Genomic DNA, 23,419 nt, shown 5'->3' with positions numbered 1-23,419 from the left:
CATGTTTCCTTTTTGTGAGAAGAGTCTCCACAATTAAGACATTTTTGGTCCATGTTACAGAATTTGGAACCATGGCCATAACGTTGGCAAGTACGGCATTGGGTGATATGCTTTTCACCTCCGCCATACTTCCTATAAGTTTCCCACTTTACACGCACATTATACAAAGCATGTGCTTTTTCAAAAAAATTTAAGTTGTTGACCTCATTGCGGTTAAAATGAATTAAATAATTAACAAGGGAAATTCCAGTTCTCTGACTGTTTTCGCCTCGTGATTTTTGTTTCATTAGAATTACTTGGGTAGGGGCTATGCCAAGTAATTCTGTTGAAGTAAGTTTGATCTCATCAACGGTTTGATCGTTGGTGAGACCTTTCAAGACAACCTTGAACGGCTTGGCGTTCTTGGTGTCATATGTAAAAAATTTGTACATCTTGACAGTTAAATACTGAACAAGACGATCACGACCCTTTACTGAGTCGGCTAATAAGCGGCATTCACCTCTACGGCCAATTTGATAGGTAACTTTAACGTCAGAAACAAACGTTGAAAGTTCCTTTTTGAATATATTAAATTCAGAAGAAATAGTTACCACAATAGGTGGAACTTTCTCCTTTTTTAAAGATTTTATATTTTGTATAGTTTCATTATTGGTAACTTCCATTTCACCAGCTTCTTGCTCAGGCAAAATATCAAAAGGATTGTCACTACAGACACTCGATGTGTCAGAAAGAGATGCCTCTCTTTTCCTCCCCGCAGCGATGCGAGGTTTCTTTTTCCGTCCAGCCATTTCAGGTGATACGAAAAAAGTTAAAACAAATGTTAAATTCAAAAGTAGGTAGTCTTGAGAAAGACTGATGGGAAATAACTTTCAGGTAGTCTTTAAAAGACACACTGACAAAACACAAACTTTGAAGCTATAGGCAGTCAAAGACCAGTCCACAAGCAACCGAAAAAACGTCTGATCTGTAGGACAGTTCAAGACGCACTGTTAATTGGAAATAAATTTTTGATAGTAGCTTTCGGCCTTCTCATGATGCTCAACGTTTTTGGATTTCCTATTTTCCTGAGAACTTTTTGAACTAAAATTGAAGCTATATTTTTTTACTTTCTGTTCTAACCGGTTCCAACAAGTTTGCTTCTTGGAGCGTTTTCATGCATTTTTAATAAAATTTGGTGTATTTCTTATTTTTTTATCTTTTCTAAATTGCAGAAAAGTTTTAACCTTTCCAGATTCTACGAAAGCCATGTTGAAACATTTTTGTTTTCAATCTTTTATTTGACTCCTTACAACTTTATTAGAAATTAATTTTTGTTTTGACCATTCCATGGTTTCAGGAATTTTGAGCTAAGCTTTGGCAATTTTCTGTTTGGCCTCCAGTTTTGTTTTGCTGGAAGTCATTTTAGAGTAGATTCTAGAGTTTTTTGTTTTCGTCGCGTTTAGATGTGTTTTAGTCATTCAAAGCATTACTTGTGAATATATTTTGTTAGTTTTTTTCTTGACTATGAAGGCGTTTCAATTATTTGGATTTCTTTGCTGATTTAGAGAAAGGTCATAAACTTTGCATCAACAAATATGAGATCAACATTTCAGCTCTTTTTTTACAAAAAATTTCAGTGACATTTGACATTATGTTTGTTTCTAGTCTCTTCTGTAATACGGCGCTTAATTTTTTTTAACTGTCATTTTTGATTCGACTGAAACTTTGCACAAATGTTTCTATGGGCTAATGATGTCATTTTGTGATACCAGTGTTTTTTTTTTTTTTAAATCACGACTAATTTGTGAAGAGATTTTATAAAAATGGTATTGATATTTTTAGTACAAAAACGGTTTGTTTGATTGGTGTGACATCGTTAGTAGATTTATACAAAATAAATTTATCTTCCCGATAAAAATATACGCTGTATTTTTTTTAAATAAAAAACTAAAAATAATTGGGTATTCCAAACTGCTCATTTTTTGTTTTTGTTTTTACAAGGGTTTTACTAGGTTAGCTTGGCTGTCTCATCATTGAGAAATGAGGAACAAAAACGCTGAAAGTTTTCAAAAGAGAAAAAGAAAAAAACTTGATTGGTATAATGTCTTTGGCAAAGTTGTAGACAGTTTTTTGTCCTTTCAGGAATATTATATAGTGTGGGACAAAATTTTTTAAAGAAAAAATACAAAAATATTATTTTTAAATATATTATTAAATATTTCTAAAAACTCACTTTTTCTACTTGTTTTTTTTTCTAAACAATACAATAATTACTCAAAATTGAAAGATTTTTGAACTCTGAGAAATAAGAAACTAACAGTCAAAATTTAAAAACAAAAATCAGGTTTTACTTTACTAGGTATGTAATTATTTTTTAAACAACAAAATTATTTTCTACGACTTTGCCGAAGACACTATACCGATTAAACAAACCGATTCGGTGTTAAAAATATGTTGATCATCAATATGCACTCAGCTCAGGAAAAATTCGTAAAGTTAGGTTTCCCGGAGACACAAAAGCTTTGGGCGGACATTTGAATCAAATTGACTGAGTTGTAGATAATAATGCTATCCTTCCAAAAAATATAAACTGTTAAAAATTTAAAAAAAAAAACATTTGTTTTTCTTCACAATTTTTTTTTCCAGGTTTGAACTATCAATGTTCAGCTAACATTGTGGAGTTTTCGTAGAACCCAAAATCCGATTTCTGAAAATTATTTTTGTTCAACATATGGTTGGTTTCCTGGTAGATTTCACCTGCGTGACAACGCACTCGGTTCATGGACACTTGTCTTTAGTTTCTTGAGCGTCCTACACTTCCGCGATCTCGCTCCACTTGGTCCAACCACCTAGCTCGTTGCGCGCCTCTACGTCTTGTACCGGCCGGATGCGAGACGAACACCATTTTTGCGGGATTGTTGTCCGGCATTCTTTTTTTTATTAAATTCTCCTTAGGGAAAAGCCTGTTCAAGTGTTACTTCTATCGAGTAACTTCTTCAATAGGCATAAAAACCCGTAATTTTATTTTAATATTATTTACAATTACTGTAACATCTAACAGTAAGCAAGCTCTTTCAAGAAAGTATGTTTAGAACGTAACATTTTATAAAATAATTTACACTGGATTCTTACCTTCATACCTTACCCAACAGTCCCAGGCCGTAGTGGGGTATTTGCTGTACGTAAGAGTCGTCTCCATTCCACTCGGTCCATGGCTGCAGCTCTCCAGCTCTGCAGTTTGCGTAAGGTCTGGCGGCCGTCTTCCACCTGATCGATCCACTTTGCCCGCTGTGCACCTCTCCGTTTTATCCCTGACGGATTGGTTCCTACAACCACCATTACCGGGCTGTCGTCTGACATCCTTACGACATGCACAGCCAATCTTAGCGATGTGGGCATAGATGGCTCCCCAAGCAGCTCCTGTAGTTCGTGGTTTATTCGCCTTCTCCACGTTCCGTTCTCCATCTGCAGTCCACCGAAAATGGTACGCAACACCTTCCGCTCGAAGACCGCAAGGGCGCATAGTCCAATGTCTCATGCCCGTAGAGGACTACCGGTCTGATCTGCGTCTTGTAGATGGTTAACTCGGAGTGGCGGCGAATTCTACTCGATGATAATATCGTCGACGAAGCCAAACAGTTGAGCCAACTTTTAGAATATCGTGCCACTCGTGTTAATCCTCGCTCTTCTTATGACACCTTCCAGGGCATTGCTGAACAGTACGCACGAGGGACCATCACCTTGCTTTAAATCTCTTCGGGTTTCCAAGAGGCTCGAAAGTGCCCCCGATACTTGAGCTACACATCACTCGATCCATCGTTGCTTTGACCAACCGCGTTAGTTATCCGGAAATCCAAAGTCGTGCATAATCTGCCATAGCTGATCTCGATCGATTGTGTCGTATGTCGATTTGAAACCGATGAAAAGTGGTGTGTGGTCATATAGTATCAGGCTTCTTCAGTTCTCTTGATTTTTGCCCAAATTTCCTTTTCTACCTGCCAAACCCCTTGGAGAACGAGACTTTCTCTCACACAGAGTGAGTAATTATCCACATTTAGGCGTAGAGTATTTCAGTCGCAGAGTTCCTTTTCACTTTTTATCTTCACGTGTTAGGGATAAACATTTATTTGCTCTCTCAGTTTAAGAGGGAGTAGTTTTCGTTGGCTTCTCCTTTACTAGAAGAGAAGTTGGCCAAATATCAAAATATTTAGGTTCACATTGAAGCCACATGCTAACCGTTTTCGAATTTAATATTATAGGAAGATTCACAACTCACCATGGGTGCGAATTCTGCAGAAAGTTCGATTTTATACTGTTTTTGCTGCACCCCAGAGCAATGAGAACGGTAACGCAATGCTCAGTTGGTCGCCGAGCAATTTATTTCATTTTTCTCACGTGCGCGGATGAGCAATTTACAAGAGTTTCACTGGATTTTTGCTCTGTCAAATAAGGAGCGTTTTTTCGTCAGAGAAACGATTACTCTGCGCTCTCTCTACAGCAGATGGTGTGATGCACATTGAATGTAAGCTCGCTGTTGTTAAGAGGGAAGAAAACTGTTTTCTCTTTAAGATGAAGATGAGCAAAACAAAGCCTGTATAGTATTCACGACATTTCTGCATAACCTACCGAACCGCGAATATCTAATCCGTGGTGGTGCGGGCACTTATGATTCCCCCCTGGTAGGGCTCCACGAACTGTTTCGTAGATGGTGATAGCCGACGGCAGAGTATTTGGAAGAGTACCTTGTAGGCGGCGTTCAGCAACATGATTGCCGGTAATTGCAGCACTCCAGCTTGTCGCTCTTTTTGTAGATGGGCCACAAAATATCTTCTATCCACTCCTCCGGTACACGTTCTTCCTCCCAAATCTCGACAATGACCCAGTGCACGACTATTTCAACCGCTCGCTGGGAATTACGTCCACTCTAGCAGCTTCATTGTTTTTCAGCCGGCCAATCTCCTCCTCCATCTCCAGGAGATCGGGGGCTGGAATTCTGTTGTCTTCTGTTCGTGCACCAAGATCAGTTGTCATACCGTTCTCGCGCTCTACTCCATCGCCGTTCAATAGACCCACCTTTCGATCACCTCACACTCGTCCGTGAAGAGATTGCCGTCCAACTCCTACACATATCGGCTTGCGGCACGTAGCCTTTACTTGAGCTGTTCAGCATCTCATAGAACTTCCGAGTGTCGTTAGCTTGATACTACGCTACATCACTACGCAATCTCGGTCCTCTTGCTCTGCTTCTTTCTTCGGAGGACTGATTTTAGGCTGTATAATGCCTGTCGGAATCGTTCCATGTTCGCTCTCGTACGGTGTTGCAGCATTCTCTCCCGTGCTGCGTTCTTCTCCTCGGCTATCTGTTTGCATTCGCCGTCAAATCAGTCATTTCTATGGTTTGTCTCCCTTGTACCTAGTAACGCTACAGCAGTGCTACCTATGGCGGATCGTATGCTCCTCCAGCTATCCTCAAGAGTTGCGCCAAGCTTCTCTTCCGTGGGTAAAGTTTCCTCCCGCTGCTGCCCGTGTTTCTGTGCAATCCCGGCGTCCCGCAGTTGCTTGATATTTGGCGTTCGACTTCGACAATTGTTATACATCGTCGAGAGTTTTAAGCTCATGCACCCAGCTTCTAGATAGTGGTCCGAATCGGAGAAGAGCCTGCCGTCAATGAACGTGGTCGATTTTATTCTCTGTCTGTTAGTCGGGAGATCTCCATGTGGATTTGTAAATGTCTTTGCAGGGGAAGAAACTACTTCAGACTACCATCCCACGGGAAACCGCAAAATTTACCACCGATGGCCGTTATCATTAGACACGGCCATTGACACGGTACATTACTTTTCGTCCTACCTTAGCGTTCATGTCCCCAATGCCAACTTTCACGTCCCATCGCGGGCAGCTATAGTAGCCCTGCTCTAGCTGCGCGTAAAACGTTTCCTTCTCTTCGTTGGGTCTTCGTTCATGTGGGTAATGCACGTTGATAATGCTATAGTTGAAGAACCAGCCCTTTATCCTCAAATTGCACATTCTTGCGTTGATCGGCTGCCATCCCATCACGCGTTGGCGTATCTTTCCCAGTACTATGAAACCGATTCCCAGCTCGCTGGTGGTGTCAGAGCTCTGGTAGAAAATAGCCGCCCGATGCACGCTTTTCTATACCTTCTGTCCTGTCCAACAAAGTTGCTTCAGCGCTACGAATTCGATGTTGCGTGGCTACGACTTCGATGTTGGATGGCATGACAAGCTTCGCTGCCATGCCATTCTTTCCAGCTGATTTGTTATTTTGAGCTGCTTGATAGCATCCCTAATATCACGGTATGTCTCTCTCGTCAGCTGCGCTGACGAAGACGTTCCTCCTACCGTCTTGATCCTCTGCCTCAAGTGTTTATTGTAGTTTTACTTCCTCCATCCTTATCCCGAAACACTTCAGCTCGCGGCACAAAGCCTGTTTCGGTTTCGTTCAGTTTCAGGTAAGCTCTCCCCCATCCGGCAACGCAGCCTTTCGGGGAGCTTGAGTCACTCCAGATCAAACAGTTTTAGCAAATATCTTCAAATAACAATATAGTTCACTCTCGAATTTCCCATATATTTCCGCGAAGACGGACAGGAAACACCCCCTCTTGTGGTGAAAAAGGTAACTAAACTGATTGCACAGTGGTACAGTAAGTCATTTTAGGCGGACATAAGCTTTTCGTTGCGATTTTGGTTTGCGGTTTAAAGCCATAGTTTTTGTAAAAAGTTGTTTTTTATCCATAGTCCTCTATTTATGTGCAAATGAAAATTAGGGTGGTCCTAAAATCAACGAAATGAAAACAAACTAACTTGTTTTTATTTGCATAAAAAATTGTAAACATTCTTTGGCAAACTTGTAGATCAACTAATTCTAAATAACTTTTTTGTGGACATTAAATTTGGTTTCCAAAAACAGTCTTTTCGCTCTATTTTTTCAATTCAAATTTGAAAACAAAGTTTTCTTCGGTAACTTTAATCAAAAATACGCCAATTTTGATGAAAAAACATTGTCGATATATTGTACAGATGAAGAGTTTTCACTATTTCTATTTTAGAAATAGGCCCTTTTAAAATATTAATGTCTCCGTTTAGGGCAAACATAAATAATATTTTTTGGTATCATTTGAAAGAACAAATATTGTATAAATATTGTGAAGAAATACCGAAAGTTAGTTGATCTACAACTGTGCCGATGAATGTATACATTTATTTCTGCAAATAAAAAAGTTAGTTTTTTTATTTAGTCGATTTCAGGAACACCCTAATTTTCATTTGCACATAAAAAATAGACTAAATATAAGAAACAAGTTCTTAGAAAAAAAATTTTACTCTAAAACCACAAAATCGCATCGAAAAACTCATGTCCGCCTACATTGCCTTACATTGTACCACTGTGCATTGTTGTTGAATTTCTGTGAGCGTGTGACATTCTCACACACGAAACTGAGTTTACTCAATTTATATTTAGTTGACTCAATTTCATACTTGCACAGAAAAAAATATGTTGTAGATGTCGTGCGTATACTGTTTGTATGTAAAACTAACGCCATTCCGGGAGTTTGATATTGATAATATAATAGATGTAGCTTATCGAGGCACGAAGAAGAAATATTCAAATAATCAGGCCACGACGTGTAAATGTAAACTAATCCCAAGCAGTGATGGAAACGAAACGAATATGATGCAATCATCGTTTAATCGGCAGTTTCCCATTCACCGGAAGTCATCATTTTACAATTCATAATGTTGTCTGAGGTCGATTTGTAGCTTTAGTGCATCATAACAATCCCGGAAATACCCATAATGAGTGTTATTTGGTCTTTTGCCACTGTTGTATAGGAACCGGAAGTCGCCATATTGGATTTCAAAACGGCATTTGGAGACAATTTCTGGCCTCTGAGCATCATTCTGGGTAAAGAAACACCCATATTTGGTTGTTTTTGGGTCATTTTCGGCAGTTTTCCAGTCACCAAAAGTCGCCATTTTACAACTCAAAATGTTGTCTGAGGTCGATTTGTGGTTTCAGTGCATCATCACGATTTCGGAAATACCCATATTGGGTGGTATTTGGTCATATCTCGCTGTTTCTCAGAAACCGGGAGTCGCCATTTTGGATTTCAAAATGGTATTCAGAGACAAATTCTGGCCTCTGAGCGTCATTCTAGTTAAAGAAACATCCATATTAGGTGGTATTTAGTCATTTTCGTCTCTTTTCCAATCACTTAAAGTCGCCATCTTACAATTCAAAATGTTATCTGAGGTCGATTTGTGGCTTCAGTGCATCATAACAATCGCGGAAATACCCATATTTGGTCATTTGTCGCTATTTTTCTGAAACCGGAAGTCGCCATTTTTGATTTCAAACTGGCATTTGGAGACAATTTCTGGCGTCATTCTGGTTAAAAAAACACCCATATTTGGTGGTATTTGGTCATTTTCGGCAGTTTTCCAGTCACCGGAAGTCGCTATTTTACAACTCAAAATATTGTCGGAGGTCGACAAACGTACAAACCGTGGAACACCACCCATGGATTGCCTCATACATTGACGAAGTTTACTATTATAAAATATTCGGCCGAGTCCACTTCACAATAAAATGAGCATTTTTTTCAGTGTACCCAATAGGGTAATATTATTGTCAAAAGTTACTCTTTTTCGCATGTCGTCAGAAGTGGCGCACCTAGCGGTCGAAAAGGTGACTAACGCTTCTGTCATTTTCAATTTGTCTTCATAATTTCACGTAAGTGAACTATATTGGTATTTAAGATATTTGGTTTTAGCTAAAACTTATTCAGCTTTTTTTGGAAAATTTTCTCCTTCATTTCTCCATTATTAGACAACCCATTTACAACCTAGTTTAGCTATATTGAACTTTCTTTAAAAAAAAATTAAAATAAGTGAAGTTTGACGCCCATAACAAAAACAACTTTTTTAGAGACTTGAATGAGTTTTCCCGTAAGTAAGCAAATGTAGTAGCGACGAACCCGGTGAGAAATTCTTTTTAACGCTCTCCTGCATTTATCAATGGCACCAAATTCACAGGAATGGTTAAAAAGTATAAGCTCTTCCGCTTTTGTCGACCAGAGTTATCTTTCCAGGAACGGAATAAAAGTGACAAAAAAAATTTTGTTCTTTTTTTTGTTTGAAAAATTAGAGCAAAGAAAGTTTTTGAGCAATATGCTCACCAAATATACAGACTTCTTCCTTCGAGAATTTTTAAGCTCTTGTAATTGAATACTTGAATGAAGCTAATATGAATTCATAATTGTACACTCAATTGCAGTTCAATATTTGGAGTAATTTATTTTATCTAATGAAAAACCGTTTTGGGCAGATTATTTTTACAAACTTTGCGCAGAACCTAGTCAAATGTTGAAAATGTGTATGAGGAAATGCCATGAAAGTTCGAAGATTCAAGATGAATTCGACCATGTACTTCAAATTATACGACATGTTCGTCGACGCTTCTGTTATTCGGTTTTACCATCTACGTTGCATTTTAGTATTTAAAGACTAATTATTCATTTGAACATCAAAACACATTCTTTTTCATACTCTTTGGCCATTTTTCTTTTTGTTTATAAAGTAAAAATGTAGAGCTCGAAATCCCATTGTCAATATGTGAAACATAACATCCTAACGCAAAAAAGATTAATGAAAAGAGCGCCAAACACAAACTATTCTAACAAAACAAAAATAAAAGACGCTAGAAATCGCCGTTGCTTTCTCTGTAATATGTTATTCACGTAACGCCTTACTAGTTTTTAAGCTTGCATGGCTTGACCAACAACTTCCTTGTTAATATATTAAAGTTTTGCTGTGTATCCAATCTCGTTTTAGCTTCCCGGTGATCGACATCCTTTTGTGTGTGAGAACCAACCTCCGCCTAGATCCGCTGCGAATGGGTTTTCGGCCAGCCCACTTAGTTTAAGGTTCATATTCAATCCATCATATGTAACCCATGAGATATGAAATATTTACTCTAGTCGAATGGCACTACTTTATATATAGCATAGATGGAAATAATAGTAATGATGAATAGCAAAATCAGAAAAAATAAACATGTACCGAAAACCAATCATTGTGACATAAAACAAAACTAGCCAAAACAAAGCTTGACGAAGAAAAATAATAGTAATGTATTGATGAAAGTGGCCAGCTAAACAAAGTAACCGTAAACCAGGTTTAAAAATTATATGAAAATAATAGAAAAGCCGAAAACTACCAACAATTAAATCGCTTGCGCTCCATTCTGTGCCGAACACGCATCAGTACTGGACGTGTTTGGTGATCGGTCCGATAGAGTATAAAACAAAAGACGTGTGAACAAGTGTTGGCATTGTTTGCCTGGTCGAGTGAAATAAATCCGGGTTCAAGGTCGTTCCTTTGTGCAACTGTTTCGCATCGTGACTGCCAGCTGGTGCGTAAGCCGATTTGGCTGCTGGCTGGATTGTGCTACAGCAGTGGACGAGACACAAACGAGGAAAAAGAAGAAGCCATCAGTGTCAGCGAGTCGTATCGCTGTGTGGAGTGATCTCACACCTGGCTCGCTGCTGGTGGCTGTTTGGTGCTGCTGTATTGGTGCTGCTGGCTGTAACGGCTGCTACTTCGAACGATCGGACAACCAACCTTACTGGAAGGGAGAAATAAAAAGGTACGTGTTCTTGTCAGCGCTAGTGCGCTAAACATAGCGCGATGGATGTAGATCCCTCGCCTCCCGCGCCACCATCCCCGAACCCCTCTGACCCTGACCCTTCTGTTACCCCCTCCCCTGTTCATTCTTCAGTCCCCCCTCGCCCCAGGCTTTACCCAGACGGAGCCCAGGGCAGCTATACTGTTTATTTTCGGCCAAAGGCAGGACCGAAATCGAAAAAGTTGAACCTCTTGCAGATTTCTAAAGACCTGACGAAGGAGTACAAGGGCGTGACCGAAATTTCCAAGGTCCGGCCTAACAAGCTCCGTGTCGTGGTCGGTAACCTGAAAGAGGCCAACGATATAGCTTGCTCTGAGCTCTTCACACGCGAGTATCGCGTTTACATACCCGCACGAGACGTGGAGATCGACGGTGTCATAACCGATTCGAGTCTGTCCGTCGAGTGTATACTGCAAAGTGCCAAAGGGTGCTTTAAGAACAAAACGTGTCCCGAAGTAAAGGTGCTCGACTGCAAGCAATTGCGGTCAGCATCGATCATCGGTGGCAAAACAGTATACACTCCGTCAGACTCGTTTCGAGTTACGTTCGCCGGGTCTGCACTACCAAGCCACGTCTCGATCCACCGGGTTCGTCTCCCTGTGAGGCTCTACGTGCCCCGCGTCATGAACTGCCTGAATTGCAAGCAGTTAGGCCATACAGCCGCCTACTGCTGCAATAAGGCACGTTGTGGCAAGTGTGGGGAGTCTCATGCGGAAGATTCTTGCAGTGTTAACGCTGAAAAGTGTATTCACTGCGGAGAAAATCTGCATGAGCTCTCGACATGTGCGGTGTACATGCAGCGCAGGGATAAAATAAAACGGTCTCTCAAAGAGCGTTCAAAGCGTTCCTACGCTGACATGCTGAAGAAGACCGTTACCACTTCTCCCGTTACTTCGAACCCCTTCGATCTGTTGCCCTCTGAGGAAACCGATTCTGACGATTCACCAGCGGGAGCATCTTACGCCAATCCTGGGGAGTCTAGAAAGAGGAAAAGTGTTTCCTCTCCTAAACTTCCCAGAAAAGGTCCTAAGATTTCTCAAAGTGAAATGAAGGTTACAAACAAACCAAACAGTGCTGCGGAAAAACCGAAGCAAACTCCTCCTGGGCTGGCAAATTTAAAGTCCCAGAAGGAGTTCCCAGCACTGCCAGGAACATCTAAAACCCCAGTTGCTCCTTTTACACTCCCAGTTGATGAAACAAACTCTGGATTAGTGAAATTTTCTGACATTGTGGACTGGATTTTTGAAACTTTCAATGTACCCGATCCAATTAAAATTTTTCTTACAGCATTCCTCCCAACAGTTAGATCATTTTTGAAGCAGTTGACTGCCCAATGGCCTCTCCTTGCAGCGATTGTATCCTTCGATGCCTAATTCAACTGCGTATATGAAGGATTCTATCTCTGTCTTACAGTGGAATTGTAGAAGTATTTTACCAAAAATTGATTCGTTTAAAGTTTTGATAAATAAAAACAAATGCGATGCATTTTCCCTTTGTGAAACTTGGCTTACTTCAAATATTGATCTCAACTTCCATGATTTTAATATTATTCGCCTTGATCGAGACACCCCATATGGAGGAGTACTTTTAGGGATTAAAAAGTGCTATTCTTTCTATCGTATTAACCTCCCCTCGATTCCAGGCATCGAAGTTGTCGCATGTCAAATGACAATACAAGGTAAAGAGCTTTGTATTGCCTCAATATATATTCCCCCCAGAGCACAGGTTGGGCAACGGCTGCTCTTTGATTTAATAGAACTTCTTCCCTCGCCACGTTTGATTTTGGGAGACTTCAACTCTCATGGCGTGGCTTGGGGTTCCCCATACAATGATAACCGCTCCTCTTTAATCTATAACCTTTGCGATGACTTCGACATGACTATTTTAAACAACGGTGAAATGACACGTATCCCGAAACCTCCAGCGCGCCCAAGCGCTTTGGATCTATCCTTATGTTCGACGTCGCTACGGTTGGATTGCACATGGAAGGTAATCCTCGATCCTCACGGTAGCGACCATCTGCCTATTCTTATTTCAATTACTAACGGGTCAACTCGCATGCGACCAATTGACATTCCGTATGACCTCACACGAAATGTCGATTGGAAGTTATACGAGGAAATGATTTCAAAAGCGGTCGAGTCGATTCAACATCATTCACCACTTGAAGAATACAACCTCCTCGCGGGCTTGATTCTCGACGCCGCGTTGCAAGCCCAAACGAAGAAATATCCCGGCGTAACGATCAAAGAACGGCCTCCCACTCCGTGGTGGGACCAAGAGTGCTCCGATGTCTACACGCAAAGATCCGACGCGTTTAAGGCCTACCAGACGGGAGGTATACCTGGCGACTATTTACGGTATTCGGAGCTTGATACCAAGCTTAAAAGCTTGGCTAAAGCAAAGAAACGTGGATATTGGCGTCGGTTCGTGAACGAGACGTCGAGGGAGACATCGATGAGCACTCTTTGGAACACAGCCCGAAGAATGCGGAATCGCGTAACGGTCAACGAAAGCGAGGAGTCTTCAAGTAGGTGGATATTTGATTTTGCCAGGAAAGTATGTCCGGACTCTGTTCCTGAGCAAAATATTGTTCGCGATGCGTCTCCGGGCCACGACGCGATAGAATCACCTTTTACGATGGCAGAACTTTCAGTTGCCCTCCTGTCCTGTAACAATAACGCGCCTGGATTAGATAGAATCAAATTCAACTTGTTGAAGAATCTACCCGGCAATGCCAAGAGGCGCTTGTTGAACTTGTTCAATAAGTTCCTGGAGCAAAACATTGTACCGCAGGATTGGAGGCAAGTGAAGGTGATCGCCATCCAAAAACCAGGGAAACCAGCTTCTTATCACAACTCTTATAGGCCGATTGCAATGCTATCCTGTATCCGGAAATTGATGGAAAAAATGATACTCCGTCGTTTAGACCACTGGGTCGAATCAAATGGTCTACTATCAGAAACTCAATTTGGCTTCCGCCGTGCCAAAGGGACGAATGATTGTCTTGCGTTGCTTTCAACAGATATTCAGCTGGCGTATGCTCGTAAAGAACAAATGGCGTCTGCGTTCTTGGACATTAAGGGGGCTTTTGATTCCGTTTCTATTGACATTCTTTCGGGTAAACTTCACCGACAAGGATTTTCTCCAATTTTGAACAATTTTTTGCACAACTTGTTGTCCGAAAAGCACATGCATTTTACGCATGGCGATTTGGCAACTTTTCGCATTAGCTACATGGGTCTTCCCCAGGGCTCATGTTTAAGCCCCCTTCTTTACAACTTTTATGTAAATGACATCGACGAATGTCTGGCAAATTCATGCACGATAAGACAACTTGCAGACGACAGTGTAATCTCTGTTACAGGAGCCAAAGCTGCCGATTTGCAAGGACCATTGCAAGATACCTTGGACAATTTGTCTGCTTGGGCTTTACAGCTAGGTATCGAATTCTCTCCGGAGAAGACTGAGATAGTAGTTTTTTCTAGGAAGCATGAACCTGCTCAGCTTCAAACACAATTAATGGGTAAAACGATTTCTCAGGTTTTGGTACACAAATATCTTGGTGTCTGGTTCGACTCTAAAGGCACCTGGGGTTGTCACGTGAGGTATCTGATGAAAAAATGTCAACAAAGAGTGAATTTTCTTCGTACAATAACCGGACAATGGTGGGGAGCCCATCCAGGAGACCTTATAAGGCTTTACCAAACAACGATATTGTCTGTTATTGAATACGGGTGTTTCTGCTTCCGCTCCGCAGCAAACACACATTTGATCAAACTGGAGCGAATACAATATCGTTGTTTGCGTATCGCCTTAGGTTGCATGCAGTCGACCCATACGATGAGCTTGGAGGTTTTAGCTGGAGTACTACCATTGAAAAACCGCTTCTGGAGCCTGTCTTCTCGTATTCTAATCAAATGTGAGGTCTTGAACCGTCCCGTGATTGAAAATTTTGAAAGGTTAATCGAACTTAATTCTCAAACCCGTTTTATGACATTGTATTTCAATCACATGTCCCAAAATATTAACCCTTCTTCGAATATTCCAAATCGTGTCGACTTATCAAATACTTCTGATTCTACTGTGTTTTTCGATACATCCATGATAGAAGAAACTCGTGGAATCCCGGATCATTTACGCGTGCAGCAGATCCCTAAAATGTTTTCCAATAAATATCGAAACATCAACTGCGACAATATGTACTACACTGACGGATCACTTCTTGATGGGTCCACTGGCTTCGGTATCTTCAATAACAATTTAACCGTCTCCCATAAGCTCGATAATCCTGCTTCTGTTTACGTCGCAGAATTAGCTGCAATTCAGTACACCCTAGGGATTATCGAAAAAATGCCCACGGACCATTATTTCATCTTTACGGACAGTCTCAGTTCCATTGAGGCTCTCCGATCGATGAAAGATGTTAAGCACTCTCCGTATTTCCTGGGGAAAATACGGGAACATCTGAGTGCTTTATCCGAAAAATCTACTCAGATTACCTTAGCGTGGGTCCCTTCTCACTGCTCGATACCGGGTAATGAGAAAGCGGACTCTTTGGCTAAGGTGGGCGCAACAAACGGTGATATTTATGAAAGACCAATTGCCTTTAATGAATTTTTCGCACTTGTACGTCAGAATACGATCATCAGTTGGCAAAATGCTTGGAACAGAGCGGAATTGGGAAGGTGGTTACATTCTATAATCCCCAAAGTATCGACGAACCCGTGGTTCAAGGGGTTGGATGTAGGTCGGGATCTCATTTGCGTGATGTCCCGGCTTATGTCCAATCACTATAGATTTGACGCGCTCCTCCGTCGTGTTGGGCTCGGGGAAAGTGGTATCTGTGCCTGTGGTGAAGGTTATCACGACATAGAGCATGTGGTTTGGTCATGCCCTGTACACCGTGACGCCAGGTCTAAATTAATAGCTTCCCTGCAGGCCGAGGGTAGACAGCCGGCTGTTCCTGTTCGTGATGTCTTGGCGAGCCGTGACCTATCCTACATGTCCCTTATATACGTTTTCCTGAAATCCATCCACGCCCCAGTCTAGTCCCGTTCCCCTCCGTCTACACCCAACAAAACGACAAGAACACGTTTGAACCTTAAGCACAAAACCAGCAACCAGACCCCGCACAACAGAACCAGGACCCAAGGACTACGAGCCTCTGTCCCAACTCACGACATCGTGGCTCAGCAGAACGAATCCATACATGCCATTCGACGATTATCAGACGACCATTGAACAACAAAACACTGATTGGAAATCCCATGCTAGTTTTAAGTTAGACTTAATTTCAGCTCGTAGTCGGCAGCGAGGATAAAAAATTTGCTTTAGTTTTTAAGTCATCAGATATAATTGGCGCCGTTAAACATTAAATTGTATTTGTGCCGTGTCAAATAAATGTTATGTGAAGAAAAAAAAAAAAATCGCTTGCGCTTGTATGAAGAAGAATGAAGCTAACTGCACGAACGTGATGAGTTCTAACCTTCGAATGTACATCAGATAACCTTTCCTAACGGTTGAATGTGATTCTCTCTTTCCTGTAGTAAGACAGTGTGTCCCACTAATCCCTTCTAACCGCTGTGTTTGATTAATTTATCTAATTCGTTGAAAACCTAATCCCTGAAGCGTAATCTAATAATTGCTCTTTCAATCACAGGTCATCGGGAGTGTGCCGACTTTCTACTGATGGATTCACCGGTGGCCATGCCAGTGCTGCCACCGCTCTACGATTACGACGATGATAGCGACATCTGAATGCCACGATTAGCAACGATTGAAACATACATCAGTTCCTTCAGTCATCCGAAAACGACCGCGAAACATAAGAAAACGTTGAAATAATGTATTGCAAGCAGTAATGTGATTGCAAATCGAAGTATTTATACAGACTAGGACAGCAGCATCCTACGCAACAGCAAAGATCTATGTACTTTCAATAAAATTCCATTCGATGTAAGTAACTCGTTGTAAACCTACATACAGTTCAGTTCAAAGAACACATTCACGCATACATGGATAAGTTAACAAGATAACGCTGTTCTAAACTGAATGATAAACAAAAAAAATGTTGAAGAAAAACCAAAGATGTAAATATCATTGTACTAGTTGTAATAAATTATTGACTTGAAATAAAGCTGGCGTAATTTTACTGTTGATTAAATCTTATACACAGTTGGAGTTATTTTCTTTCACAGAAAAAAACGGCCACGACAACTAGCTAGTTCTAAATAAACCATATATTGACTGTATTTAAATATCAGTTTACATTCTTCTAGACTTTAAGACATACACTATTACACTAGACTAAATTTTGACAAAAAGGGACGCAACAACCTCATACGGTACGTGATTACAAAAAAGAGCCTTAAAAAGCCTTAAAAAATAAATAAGTTACAAATTTGTGTCGCAGTGTCACCTTGTACTTATTGGATACATTTTAGTGTAGCGGTACTAATACCAACATTCATGCGGCCAAGTCGCGGTTAATCCGTACCAAAATACTTCTGCCCAAAGTGGTTTGGTGCCACCGGGTGTAGCTCTGAGGTAAGAATTTTCATGTCCGGAAATGCTTTCACCACCATTGAGGCAGCCACCGGTGTGCAGAAAAGGTTGGATAGGATTATCGATGTTTCTGGCACGCCATGATCCTTTAGCACGTTTACCGCCTGTTGGGAGAAAAAGAAAAAGCGTATTGAAACAATTATTACACAGTAATTACAATATTTCTCCAACTATTGATATTTTTGTTAGTAAAATTTGACTCGAATGACTGCCTGTGACAGAAGTGAAAAATTTACGCTGTTCAGCGGTTAGCATAACTTCAACCAAATTCTAATTCCATCTGCAGCAAGAGCAAGTTGCCCTTCTCTTTAATAAAATTACACCACCGCTTATGTCCGAGATTTTGAATGACTCAAATAAATAGAACGAATCCTCGTTCGCATTTTGTAGGAAACATGTTTTATGTTTGATCCGATTTGCAAATGTTGTTTCGACAAGATTGTTTTTTTTTCAATCTTGTGTCTAGTCGTGTGTCGAATAAAAGTGCGACTGAACAACACCCGGCCTCCACATCGTCGCGACAAAGTACAACAATGACATGACAATTTTACGTTGACACAGATCTCGAATGTGACGAAAACTAACTATGTGATGTAAAAAACTTGAAAACATTTCCTAGAATTATATTCCCGCATTTTGCTACGAAAAAATTGTTATCATTGTGGCGAGTAGAGAAAAACAAGAGTAGTTAAATTGCCATATTATTGAGAACAATTTTTCCGAAAACAGGATCATTTGTTTATTGAAATAACAATGACAGCGTTTGAGACATTTATGCGATTGTGTAAAAATCGCAAGATAATTATACAAATAATAGTTTCTCTAATATAACACCAATATACTTGAATTCCTGCAATTCAGGATTTTGCTTTACATTCCCATACATTCAACGTACTAAGCGCAATCGCAAAATTTTATCTACTCTTGAAGGTTGCCAAAAAGAGCATTACGCTTGGTAGACCTTTTTCGTCTTGACCCAACAACTGACGTAGATTTCTGCAACGCAGCCTAACCTCATCCTTAGGCGTTTAAAATAACAGTTCCAGTACTACTGTGCTTATGGAAAGTAATATCAAAACAATCTTAGCGACCTTTGAAGAGTTTTGGATTCTATTACTTCAACTGCCAACGATTTCACCAAAATCAACTGATTTATCAAACCAGTTATTGTACATTCGAATTCAAGAATGCGAGAAAAAATTTTAACAGTCAGATGGCTCAACACCCGAGGGCGGAATGTTAGCACCTAAGCTTTGCTTTACTTTCAAAACAAGGACATTAATGATTGTAGCTATTGGGTCAACCATTGTCAGGAATCATTGTGTCCGTCGTGTGTTACAGGATCAGCGTTGTGGCTGTTTTTTGGCACATCTTTTTGCTACTGCGGATTGCAAATTTACCAAAATAAAGTTCGCCACTTGTTTGAATTACTAATTTCTCCCTCCAACATATGGGGATTTAGGCTTCTTTGTATTTCCGATTTTGAAATCTTATTCTTTCAAATCTTTTATATTGACTAGTTTTTGAATAGGGATCATTCAAATAATACATGACGCGCTCAGGGGTGGGGGGGTATTCAGCGAAGCGTTATATTGCATGTGACAAACATGTAGATTTGCGATACATGGGGGTGGGTGGGTATTGAAAATTGCCAAATTCTGCGTTATGTAATATTTAAATGGTTCCATACTAGATGACATCCTGAAAATGTCCAACCAGATCGGTTGCTCTTGTGTCCCCTATTAAATAATATTGATCCTTATTGATCTGATCCCCTACTAAATAATATTGATCGCTCATGATTTTGCGTTCATAGTTAATTAGCAATTCAGTCAATAAATATTGACCAGTTTATTAAACTCGAAATCCACTTCGACCATTTTATATCTTTACAGTTTCTATCTAAAGAGCTTTCCCGTTAAAACCATGGATTTATGCGAATCAATCATGAGTACTGTACTATCTACATCCCATTTTAATAGTCGCAAGCGAATTGGCTTCGTGAGTGTTCGTAATTGCTAAAATGATTCTAAGAAACGTGTCCGAATTCGAAACGATTTTGATCAATTCACATACATTAACATACACTAGCGAAACGACAGCAAAAAATGCGAGTCCCATCGATGAACCTGTTCTGGATAATTCCACCACTCACCTGTATAACGGTATTTCCTGTAGCCATGATAGGATACATAAGTAGCACTTGCCGTCTCGCAATATCGTCAGGAAACCTCGCATAGACAACCCTCGCGGCATGGGTTTCCGCATCAGATTCAACCAGAATTTTTCCTATCCTAATCGATCGGCAGCAATCACGTAGACCCTGATAGGGCGAAACAGGAGGGTCAAAATTTCACTCATCGGAAAGCATGCACATTGGGCAACTACAACAAACCTGTTCCATCGCTTCACCCGAACGAACGATTGAAACACCACAGTTTCCAGACCGATACTTCAACCCATCGTAGATCGCTCCGGTCGGTGTAACCACCGAACAATCCGTGTATGGCAGCTGATTTAGGCTTTCCTCTATCACTAATCGAATCAGCCGGTCGGCGTAGAATTTGAAATCGCTTCGCGTGGTATTTCTAAAAATAGATCATGTTAGTCATTTTTAGTGAGACAGCGTATGATCGACTTCCTGAAGCCGCGTGCACATTCCATGACAATACAATGTTTTAATGTAAATTTGTAACAGGGATTAAAGAAAAACGAAATGAATTGATCCGCTGGATAACTTTAGTGGAAACATTGTCCCTTTTGAAAATTTTTCAAATTTGAAACCAATAAAACATGCTTTATTTCCGTGTTACTAATACCAGCTCCAATATTGACTGTTTTTGCAGGCGACTTACTTATCTCGAATGATTGTTTGGAGATCCCGTATCTGATCACTGCAATCGATGATTCTAAAGTTGTTTCCATAGTCAGCCGGGTTAGTTGATACTGGTTCCGCATCGATGTCATTAATTTCGCTGCACATTTTACCTTGTTCAAGGAAAGTTAATTCGCATTAATTCGCGAGATGTGCGCTTTTCCCTAAGTCACAATGAAACAGTACTAAGTACGTGAGCATATAGTGAAATACAGCTTTTCTTCTAGTCAGCGAAACTGTTTTCAATACCCTATATCTTAGAAAACTGACAACATCTAACACTTCGCGGGATTTTAAACAATTTTAAAACATTTTTGCCGATCAAGAAACGCAACTCCAGCGCACAAGAAATGCACCGCTAGCGCCGTGTCTCGCTTTTCTTCCCACATGCAAGCAGCATGCACGCTATACTTTTCAACACCGTTTTACACCAGCTGACATTTGAAACTTTTAAAGAAGAAAAAAAAATAACATAATGTTGATTTTGAATTGGCAACAGAAACGTCAAATAAATGAAGGTGTGAACCGTTTTAAGCGACATACTGCACCGATACAATTGTTCAAGTAAATTTTAGTTTTTATTTCAACTTGCTTATGCCTTGTTCAGACCTGGGAGGGAGAAACGGATACGAAGCTGTGGAAGTGTCAAAATGAAACAAATGACTGTCAATTTAAACCAAGGAAAATAAGCATTATTTTTGTAACGAGTATTGTTATAACTGAATGGTATCTCGTTGCTTGAAAATCGCATCATCGCAAACAGTTTTTGTATTCATTGTCGTTTTACAAAATATTTTAGTTTATTTTTATGTAAAATAATAAATTTCATAAGCTCTAAGTAATAATCATGATAGCGTCCCCTGATTATCAAACATGCGCTTTTCTGGATTAAGGGCTTAGGATACAATTTCGAACATACTTCATCATGGTCGAATGTTAATTCTCGTTTCACAAAATAGTGAGATGTAAGATTGTAAAATTTTTGCAACTGCATGAAACCCCGACGAGAATCTGCGCAAATATATATAAACTCAAAACTCTTAGAAAACTTCTATACAATGGCAAATTGAAATACACCCCGCATAATCAATAATTATAGACGGATGATAATCCACATGGTTTAACGATACCCCATACAGTCGCGACTATATCCCGAACTAGGTGTTAGGTACGTTTTATGGTTATTGATTATGCGGGACAGACTCGGAAAATTTGTGTTTTACATACAAATTTGCACATTCAGTATTCCTGATGATACAAAAAACTCCGTTTGAGTCATGCATGCGTTACAGCAAAAAGATAGTTACACAAAGAAAAATGAAACAACCCAAATAAGCGTATTTTCGACGAAAATCAGCTCTTCTGTGCGGGAAGGTACTTTAAGATAGAAGTGATTTACATACTTTTGAGTACCTGCACGGTAGCCATCATTTAGGTAAAATTGAACACCTTGAACCATCAATATCAATATCAAAAACTCCATACATATTTTTACTCAAAATTAGGTATTCGCATTTTATTAAGCTGATGCGTTGTTTTCATCTATTTTTATGTGTATTATTTACCTAATCCAGTAAAAACATTCAGGTTTACGTAAATTTACGTTGTTTTTACGTGTTCACTTGGTAATATTTTCGTTGTGTGCACACTATCCAAAGTACAAGTTAAATAACAAGTTAATATATTGTTAGTTTATTTCAATTTAGTTTATTCATATCACTCTTTTTTTTAAGGTTCTCTACATCTTGTGACTTTTACTTTCCACGAGGCTCATTACACTGACAAGTCAATTTTAATATCGATCCAGTATAGCGCTTTTCAGTGGTACACGTTCAACGTATCTCTCATCATAGGTAGGATGTAACAACATTGTGTGATTGGCACACGGAAACTGGAAAAAGCCGCTTTTAGTTCGTCGACTTGGCCTAAATCAAGCTTATTAGAGGAACTGATAAAACTTATTTTCAACATTGCACCAAATAGTTCAGGAAAGAGAGCATTGAGTTTCAAAATGCAGAAGCAACCAACATTGAGAAGCAGATTGGCTGATAGTGTGTCCACTTGTTCTCAGATGTGCGCTGGATATATTGGCAGAAGGCTTTTCAGTTGTTTCTGTTTGGCCATAATCAAACTCGTTAATCATTTCATTAATCTGTTCATCAGTCAAAATTCTATATTCGTTCACTGCATAATCAAAAACGAAAATATCGTAACTGATGAAGTACCGAAGTTTCTCTAAGTTCACACTGTGAGGGTACCATATTTTTACAAACTTTTGAACATAAGTCACTTTCGACTGACTCAGTTGTTCTCTGAATATAATTATCTCCAAAGTTTCCGTTTAGTAAATCACTTCTACTGATTTTACACATCCCGCAAAAATATGTTGCTGCTGGACTCAACATTCTGTAGATGTCATGGACAGCTAAAGTATCTCCCAATACACTAAATAAAGCTGCTCGCATTGTCCAGAAACCTGATTCTATTTTTACATTCACACCATCCACTGATTCTAGCTTAGACAAATCCGCGATTAATGGTCGTAAAACCTTTTTTTCAGCCAAACTTTTTCAGGAGATAGATTTAACAATTAACGCAACGTATATCCTATCAAGCGATGAATTTATACAAGGATCAAAATTTTGAAACACAAATTAGTTAGTTTGTTTTTTTTCCTTTTTTTATCCAAGAGGATTCAAATATTCCCCCTTATCAAGGTGCATAGAAAGTCTTAAAGCATTCGGATGTCTATCCAAAAAATGCTGTTTGAACCGTGCCCCATCTTCGAATGACTTTAAGCTTCCTGCTAATCCAACTTCCTCGTTTTCAATCATTGCTCGTGCATCAGCATTGGACATCACTAAGCGTAGGGTATCAATTACAGAACTCTAATGAAAAGATTCCTTAATAGTTTCTTTTTTTATCACTGGACGTCCATTAGTCACCATTTGTTGAAATTTTCGCCCAAATACCTGGCTAGTTGACACACATTTTCTTATTTTACGCAAGTTCAGAACTGGTTCAGAACTGGTTCTGGGATGAAACAACCAGATTTGCACGAAAGAAACGAAACATTGGCTTGGGGAGTTCACACGTCTGAAACTATGTTCGGTATGTACAAAGAGTTGAGAAGCTCATTCGTGTCAGTATCATCGAAAGATTGGTGTTTAGATAATAAATATTGCTTAATCAATGTCATGCTGTAACGTTGACTCCACTCTAACACATATGTAAAACCATGAATAAAGGTCTGCAGTTTTCTCTCTGGAAGCGATAAATCACACCTCAGTTCT

The 23,419-nt window shown here is 39.8% G+C and overlaps 1 protein-coding gene across 1 annotated transcript; it reads right to left on the bottom strand.

Moving 5' to 3' along the window:
- Positions 1 to 16,908: 16,908 nt before the first annotated feature.
- Positions 16,909 to 20,566, bottom strand: LOC129720899 (uracil phosphoribosyltransferase homolog). Its single transcript, XM_055672790.1, has 4 exons — positions 20,107 to 20,566; positions 19,647 to 19,839; positions 19,407 to 19,574; positions 16,909 to 17,355 (listed from the first exon to the last, which is right to left on the bottom strand). The coding sequence occupies exons 1-4, from the start codon at positions 20,232 to 20,234 to the stop codon at positions 17,173 to 17,175; spliced, it is 672 nt and encodes a 223-aa protein (XP_055528765.1). The 5' UTR covers positions 20,235 to 20,566; the 3' UTR covers positions 16,909 to 17,172.
- Between the last annotated feature and the right edge of the window lie 2,853 nt (positions 20,567 to 23,419).

Source organism: Wyeomyia smithii, chromosome 2 (assembly GCF_029784165.1).
Source record: "Wyeomyia smithii strain HCP4-BCI-WySm-NY-G18 chromosome 2, ASM2978416v1, whole genome shotgun sequence".
Classification (NCBI taxonomy): domain Eukaryota; kingdom Metazoa; phylum Arthropoda; class Insecta; order Diptera; family Culicidae; genus Wyeomyia; species Wyeomyia smithii.
Note: the sequence above shows the minus strand (reverse complement) of the source record. Positions and strands in the feature narration are given on the sequence as shown.